We start from the raw sequence: 15073 nt of genomic DNA, 5'->3' as shown, positions 1-15073 counted from the left end.
TGGAATGGGAAAAGCCACAATGAATAGTGGTGTGTGTGTTCGGTCATCCAATGATGGCAGTTCAAAAGATGATTTGTATGGCTTGTTGGATGAAATCATGGAGATAGAGTACCAAGGACCATTAATGCGGGTTGTGTTATTTAAGTGCACGTGGTTCGACCCCGTCAAAGGAATGAAGGTGCATACGAAGTTTAATTTGGTTGAAATAAATCACAAGAAAAGGTATATGAAATATGAAACATTTGTGTTGGCACAACAAGCAATTCAAGTATATTATGCATCATATTCTAGTTTGAAACGTGACAAAGCTGATTGGTTGGCTGTATGTAAAATCAAAGCACAAAGAAAAATCGAGGAACACTGGAAGGATACAACATATCAACAAGAGGAAGTTTGTAACACGGTTCAAACTGAGGAATATAACATTGCAACTCTACGAGATCCATGTGGAGCAATGATAGATGTAGATCTAACTGAAATTCGCGAATCAAATTTAGAATGTGTTGCAGAATCCGATTTTGAGACAGATGATGATGATGATGATGACGACGACGACGATGATGCTCAAGAAGAAGATGAAGATCAAGATGAAGACGAAGGTGAAGATGAAGATTTAGATTTTTGAGACTTTTTACTAATTATGTCGTAATTATTATTATTATTATTATGACAAGAGTTTATTGTTGTTGTCATATTTATTATTATTGTTGTTGTCGTAATTATTAGTATTGTTGTTGTTGTTGTTATTATTATTATTGTTGTTGTTGTTGTTGTTGTTGTTGATTATTATTATTATTATTGCAATTATTGTTATTGAAACGTTATTGTCGGGAAAAAAAATGAATTAGGCGTGTGTGGGCTAGTAGAAATGAAATTCGTGGCTAAATCCGTGGCAAATTTGCCACGGATTTTAGCCATGAATTTCATGAAAATGCCCACAAACATGTCTAAGTAATTTTTTCATGAAATTCGTGGCTAAAATCCGTGGCAAATTTACCACGGATTTTAGCCACGAATTTTTAAAAAAAATGCCCATACATACACATGCCTACGTTCGTTTTTTATGAAATTCGTGGCTAAAATCCGTGGCAAATCCCTCTCCTTCGTCTCCTTCGTTTTCAAATCTAGGCTAGGGCTTTTCCCGGCCTCGCTCCACCTCCCCCATTCCTCACCCGCTTCCGGTGCCGGCGGAGCCGAAATCGCTCTGGTTTCCTTCGCTCGAGACGACCTCCTTCGGCCGCTGCTCCACCCCCCCTTCGTCGCCCGCTTCCGGTGCCGGCGGAGCCGAAATCGCTCCAATTTCGTTCGTTCGGGACGACCTCCTCCGGTCGCTGCTCCACCTCCCCCATTCCTCGCCTGCTTCCGATGCCGGCGGAGCCGAAATTGCTCCGGTTTCCTTCGCCCGGGAAGACCTCCTCCGGCCGCTGCTCCTTTCAGAGTCCGTCCTCGTTTCTTTCCTCTTCTTTCCCCTTTGTCTGGACCGCGATTCTGGGGCGAATTTCGAGCCAGCATCAGCTCAGGTTAGTTGGCTTGTACCTGCTGTTTGCGCATTTTCCCGCGTTGCGTTGGTCGTGATGGTTGGGATATGTAACCCGTCTGCAATTGGCTTCGACCTCAGTGATCATCGGTCGGCCTTGTTCTTCGTTTCTTGCTGTTTGAGCTCGATGTGGCGGTCGTGTCATCGAATTGGGGCTACTTTAGCTGGAAATGAGCAAGTCTGGAACATGTGCCACTTTCTTATTATCTTCATCCTTCTCTTCTAGCGTAAGCTGCTCGGTTAATTCTTTTATATTCACAGAACTCCAGCAATTTCAGCTTGGTGAGGTGCTTGATTCCTGATGGCATAGTCTTCAACTATTTGCATCGCTGGATGATCAATTTCTCCAGCTTAGACATCGCTTCCTTCTCTATCTGTACAAATGTCAGCTTCTCAAAATGATCAAGACCTAATATCTTGAGCTTTTGAAACCCTTTAGCCTCGAAGCATAGTGTTTGCCAATCATAAAGCTTTTGAACAGATTGTTGGTTCTGTCATCATCCGCATCTATGTAGTAAAGCTTTTGTACAGATTGAAGAGCTCCGATTTGTGCTGGGGTGCTGAAGCCATATTTGTAGTGCGTATAGGATAGTGACGAGTTTTTGGTCCAGGGATACTAAACATTTGTAGTCGAATGAAAATGTTTTGATAAAGCCTTTTAATAGCACTTCCATGCTTCACTGTTTGTTAATATTGTGGCAAGGATATTTTCCTGCTTATTTGGAGACCATTACTTGATCAATTCTGAGCTTAGCTTAGGGTTGTGGCAAGGAGTGTCATGTTCTATGGAGGTGGAATTTTGTAGGCTGACCTTGTTGAACGGATTCTGAGCTTAGCTTAGGGTCCATCCTTTGTCACTACAAGTTCATATGTACTACCAATTAAGCTATCAATTAGGGCCATATGAAAGATATCCTGTACCAATTGACACAAATGTTAGGTCAGTATGCCTTTTTCTTGCATAGAATTTTGTGTGAAAATTTTGACGAGGCTGCCATTGGGTAAGTTTATATTATGCTGCATTCATTTTTTGCGAATCTTTTACAGCGGTTGAATGAACGGATTCCTCTGGCTAAGTGAGAGGAATGTACTGACCAATGTAATTCCTTCGCCTATCCATGGATTGGAGGATATTGTCAACAATCAAGTATAGTAAGTTTCTTATTTGCTTTTGTAATTCTTGGGCGACAAACTTGAATCATTCACAAGCCCTGTTGCTTTACAGTAATGTTACTTATCTCAATCCTGCAAAGCACAAGCACATCCCCAGACCACCTGCTGGTGTTGTCATTCCTCCAAAGGTACATGATGCTCTTACTGGTTCATATATGTTAATCTAAAAGCAAATATTTGTATTTTGTTCTCAATGTATACAATATAATTGGAAAAACGTTATGTGCATTATGTAGGGCTTTGTGTTTGATGTTACATGAGGCCTTTTCCCTTTCAACATTTCTATGAAATATCAATACGGTTGAAAGCGCGGATTATTTCATATAGGAGAACCTTTTTCAAATTACTGTTTAGGTCTCTTTATATTGGATGTCGTGACAAGAAAATGGATGGCTCACTTGTTCACTTTTATAGGTTTTAGGACCTTTGGATAACAAGCCATTCCCTGTGTTATGGCATGAAGATAACAGTGGTAGGCGCCAGAATGGAAGAGAAAGGTGAGAATGAATTCTAATGGTCTTGCTGTCTTGATTGATGTCTCTGTCCGTTTGTTTTGTATTTCTGCTGCTGCATTGGTGGTTTGTATCAATTTAGAGGCTTGTGGTGCAATAGATTTTGCAGTTGAGAATGAACTTGAAACCAGGAACATTTGGAATAAAATTTTGGTTACTCCTGCAGGCTATTGAGTGTGTTTGTGGAATCTTTGGAGATCGTTTTCCCCTGTTGTTTCTGTTTAGAGACGCTTCTTTCTTTTCTCTCCCCATCTAAATGCAGTGCTTGTAATCTTGCAGGCCATCAGTACCTGGAGCAATGGTCGGTCCAATGCTGGGAGAAGCAGCTCATCGTCTTGTCAAGAGTACACTAAATATCAAGTTGAACAACAATCAATCCTCTGGCATCTTGGAACCACCACGCAATCGAAACTTTCCAGGATATTATGCAGTTAATAGACCAAGACCAGCTGCTCCCTCTGGGTACGAAAGGGGCTTCAGTGAAGATACCCACCAGCACCATGGGAATCACAACTACACTATTATTTGAAGTCAGTTTAGATTAGGGGAGGGATTGTTTATATTGAAACTCCATTATTGTAGATTCTCTTTGGAGCTGCAATGTTAAATATATATTTTAGCAATTAATTTTGCTGCTAATTAGATTTAAAATCGAAATCGTCCCTAAACAATATTCGTCGCAAACTTACTGACTAAAAAAAAAAAAAATCCTCGCAAATTAGCGATTGTCACAAATAGATTTCGTCGCAATTTAACGACGCAAAAAAAAAATTTCTTGGCAAATTAGCAATGAATTTTGCCACGAAAATAGTTCGTGGCAAATTAGCAACGAATTTTGCCACGAATAATTAGCCATGAATTTTGCCACGAATTTTTTTTCGTCGCAATTTAGCCACGAAAATTGCCACGAATAATTAGCGACGAATTTTGCCACGAATTTTTTTCGTGGCTAATTAGCAACGAAAATTGAAATTTTTCGTGGCTAAATTTTGCGACGCCGAATTAGCGACGAAATTTTTTTCGTCGCTAATTTCGTCGCAAATTCTTTTAGCCACGAATTTTGCCAAATTTTTCATGGCAAAATTCGTGGCTAAAACCTTGTTTTTTTGTAGTGAAATTAGCGACGAATTTTGCCACGAATATAGTTCGTGGCAAATTAGCCACGAATTTTGCCACGAACTATATTCGTGGCAAATTAGCCACGAATTTTGCCACGAATAATTAGCGACGAATTTTTTTTCGTTGCAAATTAGCCACGAATTTTGCCACGAATAATTTGCGACGAATTTTGCGACAATTTTTTTTTCGTCGCAAATTAGCCACGAAAATTGAAATTTTCCGTCGCAAAATTTTGCGACGGCCTATTAGCGATGAATTTTTTTCCGTCGCTAATTTCGTCGCAAATTCGTTTAGCGACGAATTTTGCCAAATTTTTCGTGGCAAAATTCGTCGCTAAAACTAACTTTTTTTGTAGTGATAATCTATTAGCTACTCATCTCTACACGAGAATATCTTGATATCTATCCTAGAATAATCTAGATTTCTTGGAGAAGATGGGCGGTGCATCTTTTTCTTCAACATAAGTTAATAAAAAATGATACAGAAAAATGCATCTAGATCTTTAATGAATTTCCACTTCTGTTGCACTTGAGCCCAGGATTAGCGTGCAGATGCGAATTCAATCCGTGACCCTCGTTTTAATCGAGAGCTGGTCACAATTCCTTCATCGGATCAAGATGAATCACAATGTGGTTATCCGAAATTAGCTCGAAGTATATGTAAGTGGAACGTGGAGGTACAAGAGGATGCTCTAAATCCAATGCGAATGGGGAATAATGACCAAACTTGCGAATTATTGTGGAAATATTAGAGAGCTAATACGTACTACTGCCCAGACTTTCACTACTCTTGCACACCGCATCACACAGCTTCAAGACTATCACATGAGCACGAAAGCAGATCATCAGATTCAGAGGACATCAGTTCGTGAATCCAATCACTTTGCTTGACCAAGAAGAGCCTCCTCCATCCTCTCGGCCATGACCCGCAAGCCCGACCCGATGAACTGGTCCAAGTCCTCGGGTTTCCAGCAGTCCACGGGCTCGACCTCGTAGCTCCACACGATGCGACACCCGTCTTCCTTAGGCACGACTTGGACCGTAGAGACGTATGAGTTGAACCCGGCATTGCCGTCTACGATGCTATAGCTGAATATCTTCACAGCCGGGTCGATCGACAGCAGCTTCTGCTTCGTCCAATTCAGGGTTGTCGTCTCGGTGTCGCCAACGTCCCGGTCAACCGGGGTCCTGAACCCGGCGCAGTAGCGGACGCACCAGGGCTGGCCGGAGTTGCCCTCGACGGGGGTGCAAGTGGCGAGGGTCGGGAACCACTTGGCGAGGCCTAAGAAGTCCTCCAAGAAGGGCCATATTTGGTCTGCCTTTGGACCTGCCAAGTCCGCACAAGCTTGGCCCTGCCATTTTGGTTGGTTTTGGACCTTTTGGTTCATGTGAGAAGTCGCATGATCAATGTTTGCGGATTCCATGTTGAAGAATGCCAAACTAATGCGAGGTGCAAGTGGATCTGGTTCAACAAAATGGTGAGAGAGAGAGAGAGATGAAGGCAAATTAGGCTTGTGTTCTTGAGCTACAGACATGAAGGTGTATGTATAGGGTGAGAGAAAGTATGTCTTTCGGAGAAAGCATGTTTTCCGTGTGCTCGTACACCGCATCGTAATTAATTACATCGCTTACGTGATGAAAGAAATCAATCACTTTCAAACAACACGTAATCCCTTATTAATCACCAAGGAAATGAAATATCCGGCTGGAATCATCAAGAATCACAATCTCAACCGATTTGCTTTGTCATAACTTATACCATGACGATTCCAATATAGCTAACCCATGCTGCATGAGAGATCTGAGGCGATGATATGTGGCACGTACATTAGATACCTAAGAGATGATTTCCCCATTCTTTGCCTCACATGTCTATTGAAGATCGGTTAAGATTACCGGTTTATCTTTCCTATTCCAAATCATGTAGATCAGAATATAACGTATCATATGGTAGATAGATTTAAACATAAATAATAATAGTGCCTTATATTTGCTGACTTGCTTAGCCAAAAGGAATCCTACATAATCTGAATTCACTAGTGCTTCCTGCTAAAATATTAACTAGTGTTAATTGCGTTGGTTGGCATGCTGAGTATATACTAAAATTAGTTTCCAAATTTCTATCATAAGATCATGTTCGTGTTGAATATGAGCACTTGTTGCCAGACTTCATCATAGTGTCGCGCGATGGGTCCTAGTCCGAGAGAGAACTGTGAGAGCAACACCATCTGTTTGTGCTTGACATGAATCGCGTGTTCTTTGGTTGAAAACGAGAAGGAGCTTCTGGCAAATTTGAAGAGCAAGTCATGATGGGACACTAATTTCGGAAATGCTAATTATTTCTAAGTAAACCATCTACTTAATTAATTTGAATAACCAAACTTAAAGCTACAAGCACGGCTCATTGGATGAGAGTGGGATATTTTCCTTCCAACGGCGTGTTTGTCTAAGTGAGAATTTTTCGCGAATTAATTTTCTGGATTGTCACGTGTTTAGTTTGTTGAAAATGATAAGTCAAGGGAAAATCATTTACGGTCAAAAAAGATATGCATGCTTAAAGTTAAGGAAATGAATTCTTTAACATGAAAAAAGAAAAATATTTTTTCAAAAAGTATTTTTTTTTATCATAAAATTTATCTCCAAACAAACACACCTTAAGATTGGAAATTACATTAACATCACATGATTCTATTTACATCTCATATGTACATTTTCTCAACACCTAATCGCGCCAAGAGGCAATTGATCTTGTGCAAAACCTAATCTCCCTTTTTCCCCACCTAAAACCTAATCTTCCTCGTTTAAAGAAAACAACAAGAAAGCAAGCCCTATAAATCTAATCTACGAAAGAAGAAAATGTTTGGTGGTAGTTTTCTATGTACTAACTTGCATCTCAGACCTCATTTTACTTTTAAATTATGTGCCTAATCTTAGGATAGTGGTTTTTAGCAAATAAATAAAAAATAATATTTTTTTGGGTAGTGGTTTATCGATTCAATTGGGATTTGAGATTGACATAGTATCACAATTTAGTTATCTTTTTTTTCTATTAGTCTTAATTAGCATCTGAATTTAATTTTAGCTATCTTCCTCATTATAATTTAAGTATGAATATTCTAATTCCGCAACAAGTTCTCCCTTTTTTATATCTTAGTCGTGTAGTTAGGTACAATGCCCCGTTAGATCTGACTATTAACCCTACATTTAAGCCCGTTATTGGTACGTAGGATTGAGTTTGGTGTAGTTTTCTCTAGGTCATGATTTTACTTATTGCTTTGATCGTCTTGGTTTAATGCATTTCCTTTTTTTGTAGTAGTCTATTTTTGGGTGCAACCTACTAATTGTACAAGGCTTTTTTTAATGTAAAATCTTATAATACTTATTATTATGTTTTTTAATTTACGCATCAACTATTAATTTAGGACTGAATTAGTATCCGTACAATGGATTTAGCACCGATTGGACAATTTCTCCGAATTAAGACCATCTTACATCCTATTTTTTGTCAAATTGATAGGTTGTCATGGGATGACTGTGCATCGGTGTTCATACAAGAGTCCAGTTAGATTCCAATAGCTTCCTGAAAAAGACGGGACACAAGTAATCCAATCGAGACCACATGAAAAACAATCGATATCATATGTTAAACCTGTATTCAAAATCCCTTTCACTCATGTTCCTAGTGTGGTTGCATATTGCCTTAGCCTTAGAAAGAGATGATAATATAAATAGTCCCCGAATTTTGGTACAATCTATGATGTCGTCTCTAAACTTTTAATTTATGTAATATGATCCCTAAACTTTGACCCAATATTCAAAATGTGATCCTTGAGCTATTGATTAAATGTTCAATGTAGTCATTCCGTTTATTTCAGTTTCAAATAGTTTAAAGATTAAATTGAAAATATACCAATAGTTCATAAGTTGGTTAATGACCCATTTTGACAGCTCTAAGTCCAAGAACGACATTGCACATTGGGACAAAATTCATGAACCACATTTTATAAATTAAATATTCATGGACGACATTGCATATTACACTAAAGTTGATGAATCAATTTTAGGAAAAATATTTTTTAAATTATTAATTTTTCGGGAAACAAACGAAGCTTAAATTCAAGTCCAACTTTAGTATATCCCCCTTTTCAATGTGATTTTGGTAAATCATTAATGAAGTAAATCAGATAAAACCGTTGTACAATGATCATATCACATGACATCTTGGCACAGTGTTATCCACTGAGTAAGAAATGTCGTCTTCAATACTTGTTCGAAAATCGCATAAACTAAGACAGTTGAAGGTGGCACACATCACGTCATTACTTTGTTCACATGCTATAAACGTTTTTATAAAGCGAAGAGCACTAGGCACGGTTTTGTGGAACGAGGAGGAGAAGGTGCGATGTTGTTTTGTGTGATCGAGAGTAAGCCTTTTGTCCATTCGAAGCCACCTTTCTAGCTATTATCACTGTTCTATATGGTGCAAATGGAAAAGAGGTGATTGACGGAGTTTATAGATAATGGGTATTTATCGTGTGTAAGTATTGAATATGCAATATGTGATTGAATGACATTATGCGCATTGGGTTCAGACTGATATTTGTGCACGGTGGGAACTTATCACCCGAGACAAAGAGCTACACCATGAGAGCCACCTCTTGAACCTTGTTGGGACAAAATGTTATGTCATGAAAGCTACCTCTTGAGCCCAGGGGCACCTCTAATGGTGCGATCACCTGTGTATGTATGTGGGGTTAGGAGATTGAGGTCCTAGGACAGGAGTGCACAATGGAAAGTAAGTGGATTTCAGAGCATCACACGTCAGAACTCGAGGGCGACTACTTCAAGTCTGGAAGACGTGTCGGATGGTGAGTGCGGATACAGCATGGAGATAAGGGACGAGGGAGACGAGAGGATAGGTGCTGTGATGGTGACACGGATAATTGGCACGACTATATACGAACAAGGATGTAACGAGTCCCTAGAGTAGAACTTGAGTTGGCGGAGAGTGTGAGACCAAAAAATTGACTCTAATACCAAGTTAGAATCAATAATAAGAAAAAATTATTGTACTACTTGACACCAAGGTGTTACAATTAAGGGATATTTATACCCGAACAATTTGTATGGAAAAGTAAGCAATCTAATCTAACAAAAAAACCTAGTTATCTTAGAAAATAACAAAAATTACAAAATCTATGACAGTTTGAGAATGTTCTAACAAAATTCTAACTTATTGAACAATTAGTGGATGTATATAGGATTTATTTGTCGTCGAATATATTAAATCAAATCTTATGTTAAAATATAATGTTACTTGTTTGATATAAAGAGGGTTTAAAATATATCATGTCAAAAACATGTAAGGTAAGACTGAATAATCGATGTAAAATTTGAACTTAGCACTCATGCACATGATGTGAATCGAACATAGATATCCAAACTTTATAATCTAAAAAATATCATACGGAGTCTATCAAATCTTAAAATATGGATATGTTGGGGTCACATCCGCACAAGTTTTACTGCATCTAAGGTCATCTCATGCGAATGATCTCTCCCAAACTATGTCAAGAAGAGAGACTTGGGTTGGGTGTAACTTTAACTTCTCATTTTAAAATCTGACCAATCGTTGCGAATTCAACTATCAATTCCGTGGTAATCGACCAAGGAAATATCATTCACGTAAGTGTTAGGCACCATATGAGTTCTTTGTTCGAGTAAACAAATTACCACCCTAGCCTCTGCCTCGGCAACCCTACCGACCAGCATAGGACACTAATACCAATAAGCTATGGACAAATTCCTAGCCATAGCTATCGGAAGAGGATCGACGTAAGCTGGTGCATTGGTTCCGCATGATTGTAGAAGGAAGAGGATGGACAAGATGCCATGTTAGAAAGTCCAACATAAAAGCTCGGCGAGTAGTCCCACCAAATCTAACATGGTATCGGAGCCAAGTTCTACCCAGCTTATTTCATGTGTGCGGCCCCCATTCGTAGAATTCCACGTGTCCTTTCTAATTCGTCATGCACGTAAGTGTGTGTCTTAGTATCCCACATCGCATGAGTACGAGTTTATATGCTCTATATATGTGATCTTAGTATCCCACATCGCATGAGTATGAGTTTATATGCTCTATATACGAGTACGAGTTTATATGCTCTACATCTATAAGTTTAAGCTTTTAAGACAGTTGATAATGGTCCTACAAAATCTTTTGGGCTCCTGGAAATCTTTCTCTCTGATTCCAACTTTTGATTAATAAAACAAATTAAGCTGTAAATTATAAAAATGCTTTAATGTAGAGAAGAAAAATATTCTCTTGTATCTCATTTTACATCGGCAATAGTTTAATATATCTCTTGCAACAAAAAATATACCTTCAAATTTTGGGCTAAGCTCGAGGGATTGGGCCTGGCCCAAAAACTAGATGGAAAGAATCTCTCAGTGCATTTCTTGTAGATAATTTCAACAGTCCCATCCAATGTGTGACCGTCCGGTATTCCAAACTACAAAGGAGACATAGCATTCCTATGTGGGTATGGCAAAGACCAAACCCCGGAACTCAACCCCGACAGGCCATACCAAACTACCGGTACAATTGTCGTCATTTTCAATCCGGAAGGCTATGTCATTTACGAACCCGTCGTATTTCGGAGTCTTGATCATCTGAGGAAAATTACAACATTATGGATAATTACTAGTGACAAATATTCAAAAGTCGCGAAACGTAAAGTAATTGACGATTATTGATCGTCAATTAGCAATGATAAGTCCCGTCTCTTACGATAATCTAAGACAAATTACTAGTTCAAGGCAATTGACTCGTGTTATGAACTCGTAATAACTAAATTACTACATGAAAAGGGAAACTAATTATTGGACGTGCAATCTAGATTATGACAAGATTGGTCAAATTACAATTGTTCGGGTTATATCCACTAATTACAAAAACTACAAAGTATGACTTTTATTGCAAAATTACAATATTGTTAGAAGGAGTAAACATCTCTTAAGACGATGTTATTTACCTTATAGGAAGTACTATGATTAACTTTGAACTGAGTAATTTAGCTTGAAATTAAGGTTCGCGAATTAGCTTGGTGTATCGTAGATGCAAATGAAGTCCATGGATTATGTTTTATATTAGTAAAGTAAGTTTCACTGTCTTAAATTATCTTCCAATACGTAAACTTTTGTAAATATAACAATTATCTTATAAGTCCCGAATCACTGTTTTTTATTGTAAATTGCCTTCGTACATCATAATACTCCACAACTTGCTATGCTATAACATGTTATTTTGACTTAAAAAATTTGGGATAATTACACAAATGGTTCATGAATTTTGGCTCAATGTATATTGTCGTCCCGTAACCTTTAATTTGTTTAATGTGGTCCATGAACTTATGCGCAACGTTGTCCCTGAATTTTTATAAATATTCAATTTAGTCCATAGTATATAAAAATATCCAATGTCATTCTTCCGTCGGTTTAAGTTCAGAAAATATTGAATATTTACATATAGCCTTGAGATTAAATTAAAAATGTACTAGATATTCAAAATCAAGCGTTGCGTATTTAGCTATAGTTCGAGACCATTTACGTCGCTTTCCAAAAACAAAACTTCTCTCGGGAGTATGCATGCTTCTAAGAGAAGTAATCTTTGTTTTGTCTTTTGTTTTTTTTTTCCGAGGGAAAGTAATTAATTGATTATTGGCCAGAAAAGGGGGGAAAATCAAATAGGGTAGCAGGTAATTGATGAGTGCAATAGTGCTTGGTTAAAGTAGAGGATTACCTGTGCTTTTCCTTTTTGCCCCCTCTCCCTTTCTTTTGTCCTCTTTCCGTTCCTAGCTTTTGTCTCTTTTTTCGAGCCCTTTTAAGACAGTATTGTACCTTAGAAATCCCCTTTTCGAGAAATCCCAGGACTTTCATTGGCCAAATTCCTAAAAACCCCAACTTTAGTTGTTCAATTATATCCCAAACTTTTTTTGTCTCATAAAAAACCCCAACTTTACTTTTGTCCTCAAATCTACCCCGTTTACTATTCGTCTAATTTTTTAATATTATTTTTATTTTTTCGAATTTTTTCTTTTCTTTTCTTTTTCCTCGAAAAAAATTCGAAAAAATAATATTAAAAAATTGGATGAAAAGTAAGCGGGGTAAATTTGGGACAAAAGTAAAAGTTTGGGGTTTTTTATGAGACAAAAAAAAGTTTGGGATATAATTGGGACAAAAGCTAAAGTTTGGGGTTATTTAAGGAATTGGGCCGACTTTCATTCGAAAATCTTTTAGGTTTTCGCTCTTATTATCCTAATTTTGTAGTTTTCACATTTTAGTTTTTGTTTAACGAGCGCATTCAGAATTTCTTCGAAAAAATCGCATGTAATCTTTTTTTACTAGTTTTTTGTATATGAAATTGACAAAAACAAGTATCGATGGCGCTTTAGAAAAGTAAGTCGACGGTGCTTTCGTGAAACGGTACAAACAAACTATCTCTCTTCTTCGTAGAAATTTTTGGAATTGATTGTTCATATCACGTGCCGTGATCGTGCTTATAAATTATTTTTGCTCTCACATGAGACATCGTAATTTCGATTCCATTCGTGCGGGAGCCGTGGGGTGTGTTGAACTGGCCATAGTACACCCACCTCTCTCTTAAGAGAGATGGAGCTTCTTTTTCTCGTGAAAATTTCTTGGATGATTGAATTTGATTAGATGAAAAAACAAGTGAGAATGATGCTACCAAAATTTAACAAGGTACGGACGCAAAATGATGATTAAGAACACAATCGACTTCGACACTTGAGTGGGATCTTTAATGTGATTTTTATTTTAATTCTATCATGAATTTGCGGCTTGCCCACTTTAATTTTTTGTTAAATTCATTCGGTATAGCCTCCGAGAATAGGATGACGGCGGCTATATATATCCGAGAATAGGATGACGGCGGCTATATATATATATTTAAAAGTATATGTTAAAAACTTATTTTAGTGTTGGGACAATATTTACGCTTTCGAAGAAGTGAGAGAAGAAGGGGTTATCGATAAATACTTCAGTTGCTACTTAATAAATAGGTGTTGTAAATTGCATAATTACTTTTCCAAAGCAAGAAGAGCTATTGCATAATTTGGTTTGCCCAGATAGATTTTGTTTTTAACTTTTCGCTTAGGCTCCATTTGTTTTGCAGAATACATTTTTTAGAAAAATATTTTATGGTATTTAAATTGCTTAGGAAAATGAGTTAACGGAAAATGTTTTCCAAAATATGACTAGATATCGGTGCTTGGACTAAAAACCTTACGTTTGGACACGAAAATCCCAACGCTTGTTCTCGGGCCCTTGGCATCGGCTCCGAGCCGGGGCAAGATTCATTGGGATCCATAAAGGCCAAGCCTAGGTCCAAAGAGGCCGAGTCCATAGAAGTTGGGCTCGAGATACCGAGCCCATGGCTAGGCCTAGGACTCCGGTGCCATTGCCCAACTCCCCGAGCCCGCCTAGCTCCACAAAGACTAGACTCGTGACCCCGGTGCTCATGCTCGAATCTCTAACACCTGGACCCAAGTTAATTGAGGCCAGGCTTAGGTCCGTAGCACTTGGGCTCGAGACCTCGCACTAAGGACCGGATCTCGAGCCTGAGTCCATCAAGGCTGGGATCGTCACTCCGGTGCTAGTGTCGAGGTCCCCAAAGACTCGGCCGTTGTCCATTGAGGCCGGCCAAGGACCTCGGCACCCAGCCCAAGTCCCTAATGCCCATGCTTGTGTTCATTGAGGCCTAGCCGGGATCTCGATGCTCATGCCCGAGACCCCGGTGGTCGGCCCGAGACGACGTCCCTACGTAGGTCCCTAGCCCATGCCAAGGTCCGGACACCGGCTTGCTTGGATTAATCAAGGCCAAGCTCAAGACCCCGGCGCCTACGCCTAGGTTCATCGAGGTTGGGCTCGTGTCTATCGAGTTCCCGCCCCGAGACCGCAGCGGTTCGAGCCCGGGCCCCGATACATGCGCCTCGGGACCCCGGAGCCCGTGCATCGGTCCTTGGTGCCTAGGTTGGGGTCCATTGAGGTTGGACTTGGGACCCTAGTGCCCGTGCACTCGTTCCCCGCTGTCAATGCGAAAATCATTAATGCCCGAATAATATATATCTATTTAGGAAATTTGATTTTCTTATCGAACAATGGGAAATATTTTTCATTTCATTTTTAGATTTCAATCAAATAACAGAAAAATATTATCATTCTCTAGAAAAAAATTTCACTTCCGTTAAATAAACGGAGCTTTAATCTAAATCTTGCGGCAGATATGGTTTGATTTCTTCATAAATCGAAACACTTGGAACTTTTATGATATGTCAATTTCGGCACGAAAAATTCATATTAAATTTTTTTCGTAATTTTGAATTTTGGGGGCTGTTCTGAACTTTTGAAATGAAAATCAGTGCAAAAGTTTTTGCTTTCCGAGCGAAAACGGACAAGTGCAATTATCTGCTCCTGGTTTCAGACAAGGACCTTTGACGTGACTCGACCCGACCGGCAACGTTGCAGCATTTCCCCAGTTTCACGCTACACTCTGCGCTTTCTCCGTACCCAAGCCCCAAAAAGAGAACGAGAAAATGGAAAGGAGGTGTCGACATTCTCCATTTTGATTTCAGATTTTCCCCGGAAAATTCGAACACCGTCTCTCCGTCGCGATCGATCAAGCTCAGAAACCTCTCACTCACTCTCTCTCT

At 39.0% G+C, this 15073-nt stretch overlaps 2 protein-coding genes across 3 annotated transcripts; one reads left to right on the top strand and one right to left on the bottom strand.

The window, feature by feature from the left end:
• The first annotated feature begins 1383 nt into the window (after positions 1-1383).
• On the top strand, positions 1384-3845 carry LOC115664073 (5'-3' exoribonuclease 4-like). Of its 2 annotated transcripts, none has more exons than XM_030586017.2 (5): positions 1384-1520; positions 2585-2689; positions 2763-2838; positions 3125-3207; positions 3502-3845. In XM_030586017.2, exons 2-5 carry the CDS (start codon positions 2592-2594, stop codon positions 3749-3751), a joined length of 507 nt encoding a protein of 168 aa, XP_030441877.2. In that variant the 5' UTR covers positions 1384-1520; positions 2585-2591; the 3' UTR covers positions 3752-3845. The 2 variants fall into 2 exon arrangements, with proteins under 2 accessions (XP_030441877.2, XP_030441876.2); XM_030586016.2 differs by lacking the exon at positions 1384-1520 and adding an exon at positions 1607-2477.
• A 1186-nt stretch (positions 3846-5031) lies between these two features.
• LOC115664074 (lachrymatory-factor synthase-like) lies at positions 5032-5830 on the bottom strand. The gene has a single exon (XM_056307793.1). It carries the CDS (start codon positions 5762-5764, stop codon positions 5219-5221), a length of 546 nt encoding a protein of 181 aa, XP_056163768.1. The 5' UTR covers positions 5765-5830; the 3' UTR covers positions 5032-5218.
• Between the last annotated feature and the right edge of the window lie 9243 nt (positions 5831-15073).

Source organism: Syzygium oleosum, unplaced genomic scaffold (genome assembly GCF_021117445.2).
Source record: "Syzygium oleosum isolate NSW1041296 unplaced genomic scaffold, Sole_v2.1 Sole_v2.59, whole genome shotgun sequence".
NCBI classification, from domain to species: domain Eukaryota; kingdom Viridiplantae; phylum Streptophyta; class Magnoliopsida; order Myrtales; family Myrtaceae; genus Syzygium; species Syzygium oleosum.
Note: the sequence above shows the minus strand (reverse complement) of the source record. Positions and strands in the feature narration are given on the sequence as shown.